The sequence below is a fragment of the Corvus moneduloides genome, chromosome 3 (genome assembly GCF_009650955.1).
Source record: "Corvus moneduloides isolate bCorMon1 chromosome 3, bCorMon1.pri, whole genome shotgun sequence".
In the NCBI taxonomy this organism is placed as follows: Eukaryota; Metazoa; Chordata; class Aves; order Passeriformes; family Corvidae; genus Corvus; species Corvus moneduloides.
This window is the reverse complement of record NC_045478.1, coordinates 90,490,429-90,505,931: the sequence shown is the minus strand read 5'-3', so window position 1 is coordinate 90,505,931 and position 15,503 is coordinate 90,490,429. Positions and strand designations below refer to the sequence as shown.

The 15,503-nt window shown below is 47.0% G+C and overlaps 1 protein-coding gene across 3 annotated transcripts in view; it reads left to right on the top strand.

Annotated features, from left to right (window-relative positions):
• MDGA1 (MAM domain containing glycosylphosphatidylinositol anchor 1) overlaps window positions 1-15,503 on the top strand; it is a 147,020-nt gene that overhangs the window by 57,134 nt on the left and 74,383 nt on the right. For all 3 annotated transcript variants that reach the window (XM_032102726.1, XM_032102725.1, XM_032102727.1), the window contains 5 exons: window positions 18-214; window positions 3,000-3,132; window positions 7,860-8,129; window positions 8,515-8,844; window positions 12,153-12,446. In XM_032102726.1, coding sequence (XP_031958617.1) covers window positions 18-214; window positions 3,000-3,132; window positions 7,860-8,129; window positions 8,515-8,844; window positions 12,153-12,446 — 1,224 coding nt within the window. The remainder of the gene's footprint in view (window positions 1-17; window positions 215-2,999; window positions 3,133-7,859; window positions 8,130-8,514; window positions 8,845-12,152; window positions 12,447-15,503) is intronic.

Sequence of the window (15,503 nt, the reverse complement as noted above, 5' to 3'; positions counted from 1 at the left end):
CCTTACCTCCCTTCCAGATCTAGATGAGCCTGTTCTCACCGTTCACCAGACCATCAGTGACGTACGTGGCAGCTTCTACCAGGAGAAGACTGTCTTCCTCCGCTGCACGGTCAACTCCAACCCACCAGCTCGCTTCATCTGGAAACGCGGAGCAGAGACACTTTCTCACAGTCAGGACAATGGTGTGGACATCTATGAACCCCTTTACACACAGGTGAAAATAAGCAAACCTCTGCCAACTTGTGTTGAGTGTCTTGCTGATGCAGGGCACTGTAGTAGATGGTGTTTCCTTCCCTGCATGGATTATGATGCTGGGGAGAGGGTGCAGGCCGCTGCAAGGAGCACTGCCTCCAGAAGGGCCAGTAGACCTTCCTTCTGCATGCAAATTCACTGGGTACAAGAGGAGTTGAGCAGTAGGAGGGAGTGTGACAGCCTAGGAGGACCTTTCCCTTTTTGTCACTGTCCCTAAGAGCAGTGACACTGCTCCCCTAATGAGGTTATGCAGCTGTTGGATGGCTGAGACTAAAATCCAAGCAAACAATCCCAAGATTGGATTTCCTCTATCTCCCATCACTAATTTTTTTTCTTAATTGAGTGCCCAGGCTCTGTATATCAGTGAAGGGCTTCCTGTTTAGCAGCAGTGTGAGCAAATGGCAGGTATTGCTGTGGGATCCACGAGCTTTTCTTAATGGCCACAAGTAATGGGGAGCCCAACTGCCTGGGCACTCTGTGACTGTTGTCCTGTGACAAGGTGTCCACATAATTTCTCCTTCTTCTGCTTGCCTGTGTTGGACTTGCCCTGCACAACCAGATTTCCCCTCTACACACTACTTTCTTCACAGTAATTAGCCTGCCAATGCAATGGGAGATGGAAGGGAACTTTTCTTTTGCCAGGGCACTCTGGGCATGTTACCCTAAGCTGAGCTCAGGATCTGAATGTCCTTTAGATGCTAATCAGCCCCAGTACTTCCAGCAAGGCTGCTAGGGAACACATGGCAGCGATGGGTGGGAAGGGAGGGCTGAAGGGGCAGCTCCCCAGGGCACCTGTTTTATCCCAAGCATATTCCTGCATTCCCAAAGCTGGGCCCAGAGCACATTCTGGCTGGATTTGATTTCTGAGCAATGCCCCAGGCCACCTTTAAGTTAATGTAGTCATGTTCATGTTTTATTGAAACACGCTGCCTCTGTAGGTCATGGAAATGGGCATCCAAATGGAAATGTTCAGGGGGATGAGGAGGGAGGAGAGAGCTGCAGGTTAGTGGCAGATTTGCAGAAACGCTGTAGGTCAGCGCTGCTGTTTGGCCCTGAAGACAGCTTTGTCTGTGTGCTATGTGGCTCCCAACTAGGACATCCCTGGCCTTAGAGAAAGCCACCATGGGTTCTTCCAGTTTTCACTAGGCTCAGTGTAATTAACAGGAGACATTGCTTAAAGAGAGGATGTCTTAGGACTTGGGATATTTTCTCTAGCTAAATAAGGCATCTGGCAAAAATTTACCATGTTGCAGCATTAATGTTTAAATGACCCAGCATGCTGCAGCTCCTGTCAGGCAATGCTCCCAATATGATGGGTCATTCCCAGCTCTGAAAGAGGGTGTTGAGACTGCTGTGCTCAGACAGGCATGCCCTTGCAGTCCTCTCCTTAACACCAGCATAAGCCTCTAAGTTTGAGTTGGTGAGAGTTGAAGTTAACAAAAGCACACCTCTGCAACACTGTTGGAAGGGGAAAATCTTTCTGGAATGTTTAACAAAGTACCCATCGCTGGAGTTTGCAGTGTTGTCTTAGAGATGAACCTTTATCAGTGTCAGGTTTGAATAAGCTTTTACATTAAAAATGAGGTGAAGACTTCACTGTTCAAGCTTTTAAAAACTTATTTGCACTGAAGGTTTATACACATATACCCAAATTTACTAATCAATACACAGGATACATGTGACCCTGTAAGTAAGTAGATGACAAGCATATCGTAAATGCCATAATTTGTGTGACATAGCAGCAATTATCAGGGGCAGGACTTTCTAATTCACTCACTTCACATCCTTGTTCTCTGCATATTGTCTCTGGTCATTGTCCAGTCTTTCGAGGTTGTCCTCAGGAGGATTTGCCATGCTGACACCTCCTCACACTTGCAGGCAGCTATGGAATGGTTTCTCCAAAAGAGATTCAGACAAACACAAGGAGAACAACAGCAAAAAGCCATCAGTGGAAGACATATGGGTTGCAGAGTGTGCAAACCATAGGATGCAGCTCAGAGCTTGCTGCATTCCATAAATAAAAATCTACAGAACATGTCTATCGTTAATGTAACAACTTGATTCTGTTTCTATAACAAGCCAGTAACTAATGGAGTGCAGGCAGTGATGTTATTTGTTACCTTAGAATGAGAAAAGTCTATCAAATTCTCTGCAGTCACTCTGGATTTACATCAGCAGAAATGAGATTAGAATCTGGATAAGAGGGATCAGAAAGTTTTGGAAGTTCTCTGAGTATTTCTCTGAATTTTTTTTCCTCCTGTACTGCAGATTTCTACAGCATAATTGTGAACTTGTCATATTTAGGCCAGTATTAATGCCCCAATCTGCTCTGATTTGCTTTGGTTTTGCAATGTTGAGTCCTGAGTGACTTCCCTTGGGTTCCTACCGACATCTCAGAGTTAGATCTCAGGGTCTGTTCTGGGCTGGTTAAGATTTGTCATGTTCTACAAGATGTTTCTGGCAGTAGTTGATGAGAAATTATGCCCAGACCTGTTTGGCAGTGCTTTCAGGTTGTGTCAGTCAGTTGCTGGGTGTTTTGAGAAACCCCGGAGGTGAAAAGACCATTGCAAACATTTTGTGTCTCCTTTATACAGAGCTGGGGGGACTTGAAATCTGCACAGTTCCCTGAAGTTTTCGTGGGAGCTGCTGGTAATCTGTAAACTTTGGGATAGGATATGGACTTGGAATGATGATCTCTGCTTTGTACACCTGTGTCTTTTTTCGCCCCGATTTTCCCCAAATCCCAGGGTGAAACCAAAGTCCTGAAGCTGAAGAACCTTCGACCTCAGGATTATGCCAGCTACACATGCCAGGTGTCTGTCCGCAATGTCTGCAGTATCCCTGACAAATCCATCACCTTCCAGCTCACAAACACCACAGGTGAGAGGGGACATGAAGGGTCCCTGCAGCACTCTGACCCTTCACCTGCTCAACAACCATTACTCCTCCAGGAGGATAACACAGCGCTCTGCCCAGGGCCTGCAGCACCTCAACCTCATTTACATGGCTGCTGGGACTACAGATCCTTCACACAGAAGTCTTGTGACCGGGGCTGCTCTAGTTTCTTGTAGCACTGCATATAGCCACTGCCTTGGCCAGGACTGCCATGAGATCATTAAAACAGACTATGTGTAGGTGTTGAAGCACTATGTAGCTTCTAATTCATACTCTGTTTTATTTATTTATAATTCTAAGTGACTTTAAAAATAGATTTGATACAGTCTAGAGCAGGGCAGTGCTGCAGCAGTTCCTACAAATAATTCATCCTTGTGTGACTCCAGCCTGATTTGCCAGGCTGTGCTCTAAGCACCTCCCAGGCAATGGGCTCCTCTGGTGCTGGTGTTTGTTGAAAGCATACTTCTCCAGTGCCTTCCCAATAAATAAATTTTACACTCATATTAATACTGGCAGTGCCTGAGAGCACTTCCTGTTGTGAGCATATTCAGTTTGGTGCTGCTTGCTTGATTTGCAATAAGTGATTGATAACTGAGTGTCATGTATCAAATACTGGCAAGGACTTGATTGCAACCTGTCCATTAAAAAAAACCTAAACCAAAACCACACAATAAAAAATCCTCACCTGCAAAGCCCCCATGTGTGTTGAATATTTGCAAATAATAAGTAAATGTCAGGAAATTGCTTCCAGCCCTGGGGTATTCCATGATCAGAGACAAAGGCATTGTAGTTGTTTGAATTATTCACCTCTCTAATGTAACACAAAGCAGTTTGCATCCCTTGTGTCATCTTTGTGCAGCGGAAACAGAACTTTTTTTGATGTTGTTAACTGTTGACGGGATACTGTTGAAACTGTTTAAATTATGTTTATTGATCTGACTTGAGTTCCAAGGTGCTGAACAATAGTTGCCTTATTTTATGTAGGAAGAAGCAAAATAATGAGCTTAAGAAAGTGAATTATAGCTAATGTCAGAAAAAAGTATTCTCTTTGTAGTAAGATCTCTGAACATGTCTTGAACAACTCACCCTATTAGCTGAATTTCTCTCAGGATGAGAGTGTAGCAAATGTTGAAATATTCCCTTTAAAAACTTATCTTCTGTTCATGATGAAGAAAGGGATATTATACAGCTCTTCTTCCCTCTGTGCCTTTACCTTTGAAGAGTTGGAAAATCAAATTTCTCTTCATGTCCACTCCCCCTGCCAGCCCAAGCACAAGGAAACTACTCTTCATTTCAATCCAGCCCCTTTACTAAGTGAATGGGAAAAATGTATTTTCAGGTTGTACCCGGTGAGAAGTCAGCAATATGGTTTAATTTACACCAGCTTCTTAAGCACATCTGTCTAGGGGTGGCTTTTTTCCCTGTTTTTTTAATTATAGATGCATATTTATACCTAGTTACAGTGGAGCCTGCCCCTACAAGTTCAAAGGGGCCATGGAAAATGTGTTCTTAGCAAATTGTATTAAAAGTTGGCAGTGAAAATGAAACTGGCATTGCAGTGTGAGCAGGGTTCGTGTTAAATAGCATGACTATATTTAACATGAAATATTATATGGGTTACTTGCCCTGTAGGTAGCATTGTGCACAGATGAGGAAATATTTAAATGATTTTTTTTAATTCTCTCATTTTTTGCCTAGGTCTTTTCTGTTCCCCTTGCACTTATGCTTTCACAGCTTCTCTGGGCTTGGCTGTGCCCAGAATCCTGAGCAGCTTTGCTCAAGATGCCTTTGCCTTTGCAACTGAGAAGGGCCCAAAGGGTGCTGAAATGCTTGGAAATTTCTCTCTCATAAATATTTATAGTTCCAAGCACTACAGACCTTGAGGTGTATTGGTGGGTCAGATCAGGTCAGGCCAGGGTAATCTCCTCAGCTGGTTTGCTGTTCCTCAGCTGGCTCCTCAGCGTCCTTTGGGCAGGGCGTAGTCTCCAGTAAGGAGATGGACTTCTCCCAAGCTCTATTCAGCAGCTTGGGCCTTGCAGCAGGGAATGGGTTCTGTGTCTGCAACCTTAGTGGGAAGAAGATGTCCCTGTTCCTCCTCTGTTCTGCTGCTGTTGCCTGGCTCCAGAGCAGCAGGTTGGGTGCACAGAGCCACACAACCAGCTCAGAACCAGGCTGCCATCACCTGCTCCAACAGGGTCAGCCTGACTTTTCCCCTTTCCTCAATTTCTGCAATATTAAGCAGCCCAGCTGGTTAATTCTCCTGCAGTTTTACTGCAGCAAATTGGACTTCAAAGGGAATTGAAAGCGATTCTTTGTTTTTAATGGTCCCCTCGCTGCTCGGCAGACTCTGCCAGCAGGTTTTCTGAGCCAAGAACAAAAGGAATTGCCACAGGTTACAAATAAATGAGAATCATCTCCTGCATAACAATGTCTGCAGTCTGTTAACCTCTGTCTGCTGACAGGAGTGGGAGTGGGGAGTGGTAACCCATGCAGGCTGCCACAGCCAAGGCTCCGTTTTGGGGCATGTCATGGGAGCTTGCTGCCTGGAGCTGTGCAGGTGGCAGATTTGCAGTTTTCCTGCCTCCTTCACGCCTGCACACACAGCGTGCCCTGATGCAGTGCTTCAGGCATGCTGACCAGCATGTCACCTTTTTAACATGTTGCCTTGCCCAGAGCTGGGCAAGATGAGTGTGGCTCAGATATGTGCACATCCAGCCCTAAATCTGCAAGAGCCCTAAATCTTAACCAGAGCCTGCAGGACCTCTGGTTTGTACTCCCCAACTCTGACACCTTCTCTCTGGACATAGGCTGGTCTCAGGCTTTCTCTGTCTCTGACAGGGATGGATGGAGATTCCCAGGCAAGATGCTGCATCTGCCAGTTTGTCTGTGCACTGTGAACCTGAGACCAGTTCAATGTCCGAGGGCAGAAACAGCTATTTGGTGTCAGCTACACCGAGTTAGTGACAGGAATGTGTCCTGCCCAACCATGGTGAGTTGAGCTATTGTGTTTCTAGGCTTCATAGTATCTCATGAAACTGCCTGGAGCTTGGTGAGGATGTACAAATCCTTCCTTTGGCATTTAATATGCATTAACCCTCCTTTGCACACTATTTACAAGACTCCTGCAAAGAGACCTGCCAAAGTTTCTTTGACTGCAGGCTGAGGCCTTTTCCAAAATTCAAGGGCCTCAAAATGGCCAGTGCAAGTAGCAGAAGAGCCACCTTCTTCCTTAGGCATAGCTGGCCACCTCTGACACAAATAGCATGTGCAGTGGCCAGGGAGGACATTATATTCAGTTCATCAAAGCAATATCCCAGCACGGCAGTAGTTGTGCTACTAAATTATGGCACTGGTGCTGAGGAGAGAAGAGTCCTCCTCGCCTTGTTTGTATGGGCTGTAATTCAGAGATCCAACACAAATCCAGCACAGCTCATTAACACAGGGTCCAGGGAGAGGAGAGGCAGAAATAATGATGCTGTTAAATCAGGCTTCATGAATATGGAACAATGTCTTATTTTGCATTATTATGGCTGTTACTTAAAACATACTCCATGCTTTTGTGCTGGGGACTGCTACTTTCTCAGCTCTGCCTGGATAGAGCCAGTGATAGTGCTCATAGAGGCTTTGAAAGACTTTTCATGGAATGAAACAGAGAATACAAAGGGAAGGATTTTGGATCGGTTCCTGGAGGGGGCTGTAGTGAGAAGGGTGCAGAAATAAAATGAAACCAAAAAATGGGTATCCAGGCATTCAAAGGAGAGATTGTCTAGACACTTTGAATCAGTCTCAGCTCAACTGAATGTGAAGAGAGAATCCCTGTGATTGTGATAGCCCCCAGGTGTACAGAAAAGTGTATTAGACACCTGATGAGGTGAAGGAGATTAAGAGCAGGTTCAGAGCTGCTGTTCATGGTCTGTTAAGGTGCAGACAAGTCCTGGACTGCCATATCAGTCTCCGAGCTACAAGGACTATGTGTTTGGCAAAGCCTTTGCCTCTCAAAGATGTCTAGTTGGGTGTGAAAGATAGAGAGGCATATCATGGGATAGCTGAGGATAGCTTTTTTGAATGACAGACCTTCCCTAAAGCTTGCTTCTTGGGATGGAAACTCCGAATGAGAGGAGTGGTTTTGCCCCAGCTGTCCTTGAGCACAAGCAGTGGTTGGGTTCAAGCAGGCTCCTCTGAGCCTATCCTTTTTCCTTCACCTCTCCATCAAGGCTGCAAAGGCTTCCATTGCTGTTATGCCTGGCTGCATTTGTTTGCATCAGGAGTCAAGAAACTTCAGGCCTTGGGTTTTTCACTGCCAAATGTTGCCTGTTTGCCACCCCTATATGTGCAGAGTGGGTTTATCAGGCTTTTCTTCTGACCTGCATCCTAAGCCATAGAGCACCTGCACTGAGCACTGATAAAATGTCATAGCTACTTTGTGCCCCAGTCCTAAGCACCGGTGGAGTGTTTTCTGGGGCGGTGTGAGGTCCTGCCTGCTCTGTTTCCTAGCCATAAAAGAGCAGAGTGTTCTCACTCAAAGACATGGTAATGATCATGCTTTAGATTCACAAACACCTCATATTTGTAATCAATTCATAGATCCTGCCAGCTGTCCCTACTCAAACCAGCCATCACCAAGAACAAGTCATAAAAAGTATGAATCTGTGCACAGGCAAGTGGATGGGTCTTTTTCAAGCTCTGAAGTGTCCCTCTATGTGCTTTTCCAGCCCCACCTGCTCTGAAGCTGTCTGTCAATGAGACACTGGTGGTCAACCCTGGTGACAACATCACTATGCAGTGCTCTCTGATGGGTGGTGACCCACAGCCAGAAGTGCTTTGGTCCCACTCTCCTGGCCCAATGCCTCCCAATAGCCTTGTGCAAGGAGGCAACCTCACCATCTGGAGGATCCGCGTGGAGGACTCAGGCTACTACAATTGCACGGCCATCAACAATGTGGGGAACCCGGCAAAGAAGATTGTGAACCTGCTGGTGCGCTGTAAGTTGCCATTTTTCTCAGAGCATGTGTTTTCAGGGAGCAGGGGAATTGCATTCCTCCTGGCTGTTCTTGTACAGCTGAGGGCGAATGTGATATTTAGTAGTAATTAATATTCTGGAGAAGTGCCTGTGCAAGTTTCTCTGCTCCCAGCTGTGCAAGCACTGCTTGCAGCTTCATCCTAGACTGTAGCCTTATCGTGAACTGGATGATCCCAGACTGCCAGATGTGAGTCCCTTGGGACATTTTGTGGGAACATAAGTGGGAGAGGTCTTTGGGCAGATTTTGCATGGAAGTGTTGCCTTCCTGAGGAGCAAAGAACAGTTTTCCTGTCCTCTGCAAGATACTTTGCTATCCCTAACCAGTTTTGCACTTCTGTTCATCTCAGCCATGAAGAATGCCACATTCCAAATCACCCCTGATGTGATCAAAGAGAGTGAGACCATCCAGTTAGGCCAGGACTTGAAGCTCTCATGCCATGTGGATGCTGTTCCCCAGGAGAAGGTTGTCTATTCCTGGTACAAGAATGGGAAACCAGCCAGGTTCTCAGACCGGTTGCTCATCACCCGCAATGACCCCGAGCTCCCACCCGTGACCTGCAGCTTGGAGATTATTGACCTGAGATTCAGTGACTATGGCACCTACCTGTGCGTGGCTACTTTCCAGGGAGCACCCATTCCTGACCTCAGTGTGGAGGTGAACATCTCCTCAGAGACAGGTGAGCCTCTCTCTGGCAGGTGGGGAGCCCAGAGGAGTGTTTGGCATCACTGGCTGCCCCACAGCCCCATGCCTCTGGCTTTTTTTAAAAACCTCACATGTGTGTCTTGAATGCCAGTGGAGAAAGGTCTTACATCCTCAGGCAAGCACTTGGCTGAGACTGGAGATGGGTAGTAGTTACAACTTCTCAGTCAGATGTGCTATGTAACCAAGCAGATCTTCCTTTATGTTTTCTCCCTATGAAAAGTCCAAAGTGCACTCCTGTCAAAGCTACAGAGACACCTTTACAGTGCGATTGTTCAAACAAACCTCCTCGCTGTGAAGGAAGGAAGAAGGGTGGTATTTCAGCAAATTTCAAGTGTCTCTTTGCTTAGAGGGGAGTAAAAGAGAAAGAAAGCTACTGTTTCTTCTCTTTGGCACTGCTTATGAGGAATTTACCTTTCTTCAGAGTTGTGTCCAGGGTACTGGTGTCATCTGTCATAGCAAATTCTGTGAAGGCATTTAATGTTTACTGGATTGCAAATGCAGTCTCTCTTGGGCACTCTTTGTAGGAGTCCCAGTGTTATAAATGCCTTCCCCCTTAAAATCAGGGTCAAAGCTTCACCCCATGTCTTGGTGAGGGCAGGACCAATATGTCAGTATTTGTCAGTCACTTTGGGGACCAAAATATAGAGTCTCAGGGCTGTCTTTCTGTTTCTGGGGAGGTGGTGGGTCCAGCTGTGCTCTCCATTATATCCATGTCATTGTGCAGCCTTTCCAGGACCATGAGGGTACAGCACAAAGAAGCACTGGGTTAGTAATCTGATGGAAGACTCCTCAGGGGAGTCAGCTGCCCACAGATTTTGACCTGCACCTTCACAGAAGGTTTCTTCTCAGTCCCTGGTTGTGCTGGATCCACAGGCCAGGCTGATCTCACTCTTGATTCTGGATGATGCTCACTTCAGCTCCCCAGAAAAAAAGTGCTGCAACTACTTTTGATGCCTTGGGAAGCCCTTGTCTCCCATTAGAAATACTGGGGCCAGCCTGCTCCCAATAGAATTGCTTCCAGTTCTTGTTGGCAACCTGGAGACTGAGCCCTGACCGTGCAGTGGATCTACTGAACACTGAAGAATGGTCCTTCATTTCTGTGGGCAGCCATGGAAGGTAGGAGCTCTCCATGCCAGCTGACACCAACCCAACAGGGAATAAAATTGGGGGAACTCCCCAATCCTGGTGCAAAACTGGCTCTCCCAAACCTGCGTGGCTGATACCACCTGGAGCAATCCTTTTTGCCCAAGATCACTAGATGGCAGAGTGCAATTGTGTTTCAGACTGCAAGGGTAGGAGGCTGTGAAGGGGTGGGAGACCCTGGATGATCCCACCAAGAGGCTTGGCAGTGTCTGTCAGTGCAGGTGTTGGTCCAAGCACCAGCCAGTTGCTGCCTTAAAGGAGGTATCTGTGGTGACAGGTTGCCTGTCTGGAGGAGAGTGAGTCCCATGTGCTTGTGTGTATGCTGCCAATGAGGAAGGGAAGGAGGGCAGCCTGGGGCATTTTGAAGCCTCTCTTTGGCACCCTGGGCCAGCAGGACCACTTTGTGTCCCAGGGAATGAAAACAGCCATCCCTGCTGGAGCAGCCCTGCATGCAGCAGCCATGGCTATCCAACGGGCAGCATCCCCACAAACAGCAATGGGCCACCTCCAACATGTGGTTCCTACATAAAACACCAGGTTTTCCCCAGACCACAGGATCAGAGCAAGAGGACAGCAGCAGTGGCTTCATGTTTCCCCACTGAGCAAAGCCTGAGCTCATCAAAGTGGCTGCCTCCACTAGCAGCTCAGAGGAGAAAGCTTTAATTAAAAAAACCCCTTCAAATGCAATTTACAACTTTTCCTGTGGAGAAAATTGCTGCTCGCCAGGTGAGCGGCTGCCGGCAGCGTCAGCACTGAAACTGCTGCCGTCCCTTCGCACCGTGCAGGACAGGGCGTGATGAGATTCCCCAGCCCACAGGAGACCTGCAAATTGAAAATGTGGCCTCCCTGTTGCATAGGGAGGTCACTGCAGAGGGAGATTAGGCTGGATTCATCCTAAATTTGCTCACAACGAGCTGCAGGCTGTAATATGTACAATTACCATAGCGCACTCTCCTTTGCTGGAGCTGAATCGAGCAAATGTTGGTCAGACCAGCTTGTTACAGCTTCTGTAGTCCTATATTTGGATTTAAATGGAAATGAAGTACATGGCCCTTGCAGTTATGGAAGTGTCAATCCAAGTGTTGCCACTGTCAGCAGGAAGGGCTGAAACAGGAGCTTTCAGAAAAGATCATGGCCATATTTACTTCATATGAGCTGTTGACTCTAAAGTCTAACACATAAATTGTCAATATTACACAAAAATCCCCTTCCTGGCTTCTTGGAGGAATTGGGGATGTGAACAACAAACCTCTTCCTACTGACATCTCTGTACCCTGCATTCATTGGGTTTCTTTTGAGCTTTGTTGATCAGCAAAGTTGTGTTTATCAGTTCATAGCTGAATATTTCTTTGAGTGTTACTCTGCCTCCAACTCCAATCTCAGCTTGGCAGCAGTTCTGCTGGGTGAGCTCTTCCCAACCTGGAAGGAATGCCAGGCAGGAGTGATTGTTGCTGGGACCCATCTCTCACTCAAATGGTTTATTGGTGTGAGAAATTCACAGTGCATTCACCAACAAAAGCAAAATAAATGATAAAAGTAAAATACACAACAGAAGTAAAATAAGCAAAGACACTTAACAGAGCTGACTCCTTGCTGTGGTTTAAGAACAAACAGGGATCTTGGACCTCTGAGAAGGCTGGAGATGGGATCTACAAGCACTAATCCTTTAAGTCTTGGTTTTGGTCTGACCTGGATGAGGGGACTAGATACCTCAGCAGATACAACTTCTATTTCTTGGCCAAAAGACTGCAGTTCTCCTTGAGAAATTCACTGACCAGAAATTTAGAAATGGATCAAAGAGGCTTTTGGCTTTGTGTTCTTTGATGCTATCCCTGCAGCTGGATAGCGTTTTGCAAACAGAAGGATGGGAGCCTGGAGTTGGCTCCGATACAACTGGCACTTCCCATTGATAGTGGGATACACTGTTGGAAAAACTGGGATCCTCCTTGGTACCCTGCAGCTCCAGACCCTGTAGGGTAACTTGCCTGGACAGTGTGTTTGTAGAGGGGTTGCAGCGTGTCAAGTGGAAACCTCTAGAGTTCAGGGTTGTTGGTGTGACTCAATCAGAAGCATCTCTAGAATGTTTGTTACTTGCTGAAAAGCTGGTATAAAATGATTCCCTTCTTGTCTCCCTTTTAGTACCACCAACAATCAGTGTCCCTAAGGGTCAGTCCACCATCACTGTGCGGGAAGGCTCCAGGGCCGAGCTGCAGTGCGAGGTTCGAGGAAAGCCGAAGCCACCCATCATCTGGTCCCGGGTAGATAAGGAAACTCCCATGCCTTCAGGGACAATGACCATGGAGACATACGATGGGAAGCTGCATCTGGAGAGCGTGAGCCGAGAAATGAGTGGGACCTATAGGTGTCAGACAGCCAGGTACAATGGATTTAACATCAGACCCCGGGAAGCCCTGGTGCAGCTCAACGTGCAGTGTGAGTACAACCATACAGTGCTGGAGTGCCTGCCTGAATGGTTTTATACACAAAAGCCTGGGGACTAGGCAGGGTTGACCTTTCTTACTGGGCTGAAAAGACACATCTCTTCTGTCTGGGGACCTTTGAACAGTTTATTTTTAATTGGTCAGGCTACACAAGGCTAAGGGCGGGGTACCATATGGCAAGCGTGTTGCAAGTGGAGAGGTGTTGTGTGTGTTTGTGAACAATGGTTTCTATTTCTGTGTCAGGGGATGAGTGCAGCTTCACCAGGTGTGTTTATATTCATTATATGTGTGTAAAATACCTTCAGGTTATGTTAGTAGTTTGTAGTCAAACACTCAAAAGGTAGCAAATTAATGTTACTTAGGCCATTTCCACACCACAACCCTTTCTTCAACTTAGTTACCCCTGGATATGCCTGAATCATTTTGCCTGGAAAAGCAGTGCTAGGCAGACCTAACAGGGAATGTATACTCCCAAATGGTTTTCATGCAACCAGGCTGTGAGTAACAGAAAACTGATTCTTAGCAGGTGTAGTGTGTGGGGTGATTTCAGCTATGGGTGGTTCTCCCAGCCCCACTTGAAGGCAGCATTTGTACACAAAGGTGAACACAGAGGGTGCAATCCTGCATTGGGTGACATCTCCATCCTTTCCCTGCAGTGGTTTCTCCCTGCAGAGAAGTGAGTGCCTGCTTAGCTTCCACAGCTATTGAGGTGTGTTTTGACATGCAGGAGTCTGTGCTCTTTCTCTTACGAGATTTCAAATCAGACTGGGGGAAGGCAGCTGGGTAAAATAGCTTGGCTCTCCCTGCAGATCTCATCCCATTAGTATGGTACGATTGCTGAATGCTTGCAGAGTACTCTGAGCAGCGCGGATCTGACAGGTGTGGGGCAGGCAGGGAACAGGTTAATTTACACCTGGGCATGCTGCCTCTGGGCTGTGACTGACGACCCTCTACACACAGCACAGCAGCACTCATTAGACATGCTGCCACGCTTCTTCCAGGCTCACTCTCCAGGAGTAAGAGAAGTGAGACCGGAGCAGACAACCTGGCTGAAACCAACCAGACACACTGCTCACAGATGTGAGCTGCTGGGAGCACAGCAGTAACAGAGGTGTGTGAAATCCTGCAGGCACTTTGAGTATTTGAAGAGTCCCTTTTAAAATTATCTCTGTCTATTCAGGAGCGTGGCAGGATTAGATTACAGGATAGGATAGGGAAATGTGTGAAGATTTCTGTGCACGTAAGTATGTGTGGAGAAGCTTCCCTTAAGCAGGGTGTAAATGTGCAGCTTGGTTTGAGCTCTTCAGGAAGGCAGCCTGGTTCAGTCATATGGGGCTTGGAGGGACATGGCAGGGAATGTAACTTTTGGTGACATCAAGAGGTGATGAGACATGTCTCAAAATTTCCCTTGAGAGTGAAGAACCATCAGACCTGCTGGTGTCCCCGGTTTGGTGTTGCTTTTTGAAAGCTGTGTGAACCTCGCTTGACCCTCGCTGCCCCTGCAGAGGGAGTAGCAGTGCCGAGCTTGGGATGAATTCAGTCTTACTGCGTGGTCTGGAGGGGCATCACAGCCCTGAATCTTGGGCTGAAGGGGAAGGACATGACTCCCCACACAAGAAAAATGGTAGGTGCAAGTCAGAAGCTGTCTGGGGCAGAGACTTTGATGTGACTCTCAAGAAAGCAAAGATGTGATGAACTTCTGTGTAAAGAGTAACTGAACGTACTTTTCCTATAGATTTTCCCGTGGCCAAGCAATGCTTTATTGTGATCTTGCCCAAGTAATGGTCATATGGTCCATGTGCCAGCCCACCCAAACAGCCCCCTTCCCTTGTCAATCAGTTCCGTGTACCCTTAGCTGAAGCTGAGTGTACACCTGAGCTGTCTCCTCCTGCCTGGAAAATGTGGAAGGACTTTATGGTGGCACTGCCTGTTCTGTGTGTCAGCGGGCAGCTTTGGTTTCAGTGCTGTCATTGCTCTTTCCATTAATATGAAAAAGAAGCTACAAACCAAGAAAGTAGGGCAAGAATTGCCCTCATCCCTTTTACAGCCTCCTCCCTTTCCCTTCGTGCAAAAAAATAGACCCAGAAACAACACAGTCCGTGTTTATCCCTCTCTGCCTTGTTCCTGCTGCTGGAAGGATGTGGGTGCGGCAGGGGCTGCTGTGGTTAATTGAAACACAGCTTTCCAGCGTGGGCAGCTCATTAGTTCGGTGGCTTGCTCTGGAATTCTCATCTTGTTGGAAATGGGGATCGTGCGGCTCCTGCAGCCTCCGTGATGAGCGCTTCTCTCACCTCCCCCAGCCCGCGCATCCCGTCGGAGAGCGGCTCCGGAGGGGTGCGCATCCACGGGGCCGTGCGCGTGTGTGCGCATGCAGGCCGGCCTGTTTGTGCGGCAGTGGGAGCTCCGCCGGAACTGCCTCACTCCGGGGAACGACACATTCTGGATGGTAATGTGGCTGTTTCTCTGATTTGCTCCAAAGCTAAAGTTGCAAAATCAATACAGCAGATCTGATTAGATGTCAGAACCTGTTTCTGTGTTTCCCTTTCCCCTTGGTTTTCTCCCTTCATCCTCACGCATATAGCAGTGTATTGTAACAAACTCGTCCAGAAATAGACTTTTCCAACTGCACTGCAATAGTGGAAACGGAATAAGAAGACAAAAAAACCCCAAGTCAGCTGTCAAAAAAAAAGGTGTTTGGACTTTTTAGGGGGTTTTTTTGTAATTAGAAAGCAGAAAAAGTTGCTTTTCTTTTTGTATTTAGAAAGCAGAGAAAATTGCTTTTCTTTTAGCTTATGAGCTGAAATTGTCTATCAGCTCTCTGACAGGATGGATGATCTGTTCCCTGGACTTCTTGGTCTGTAGTGCAGAGCTTTGAAAGATTAATAAGTTTATGAAAGTCCGTGCAGCCTTATAGCTCTAAGATGAAGAAATGTTGTATAATGGTTAGAGCGAGAGACTGGGCTTGCCAGAATTCCTGGGAAACTACCACTTGGATCGGCAATGTCTTGTCATCTTTTCCTGTATCTTCAAAACAGGAATAAAACGGACC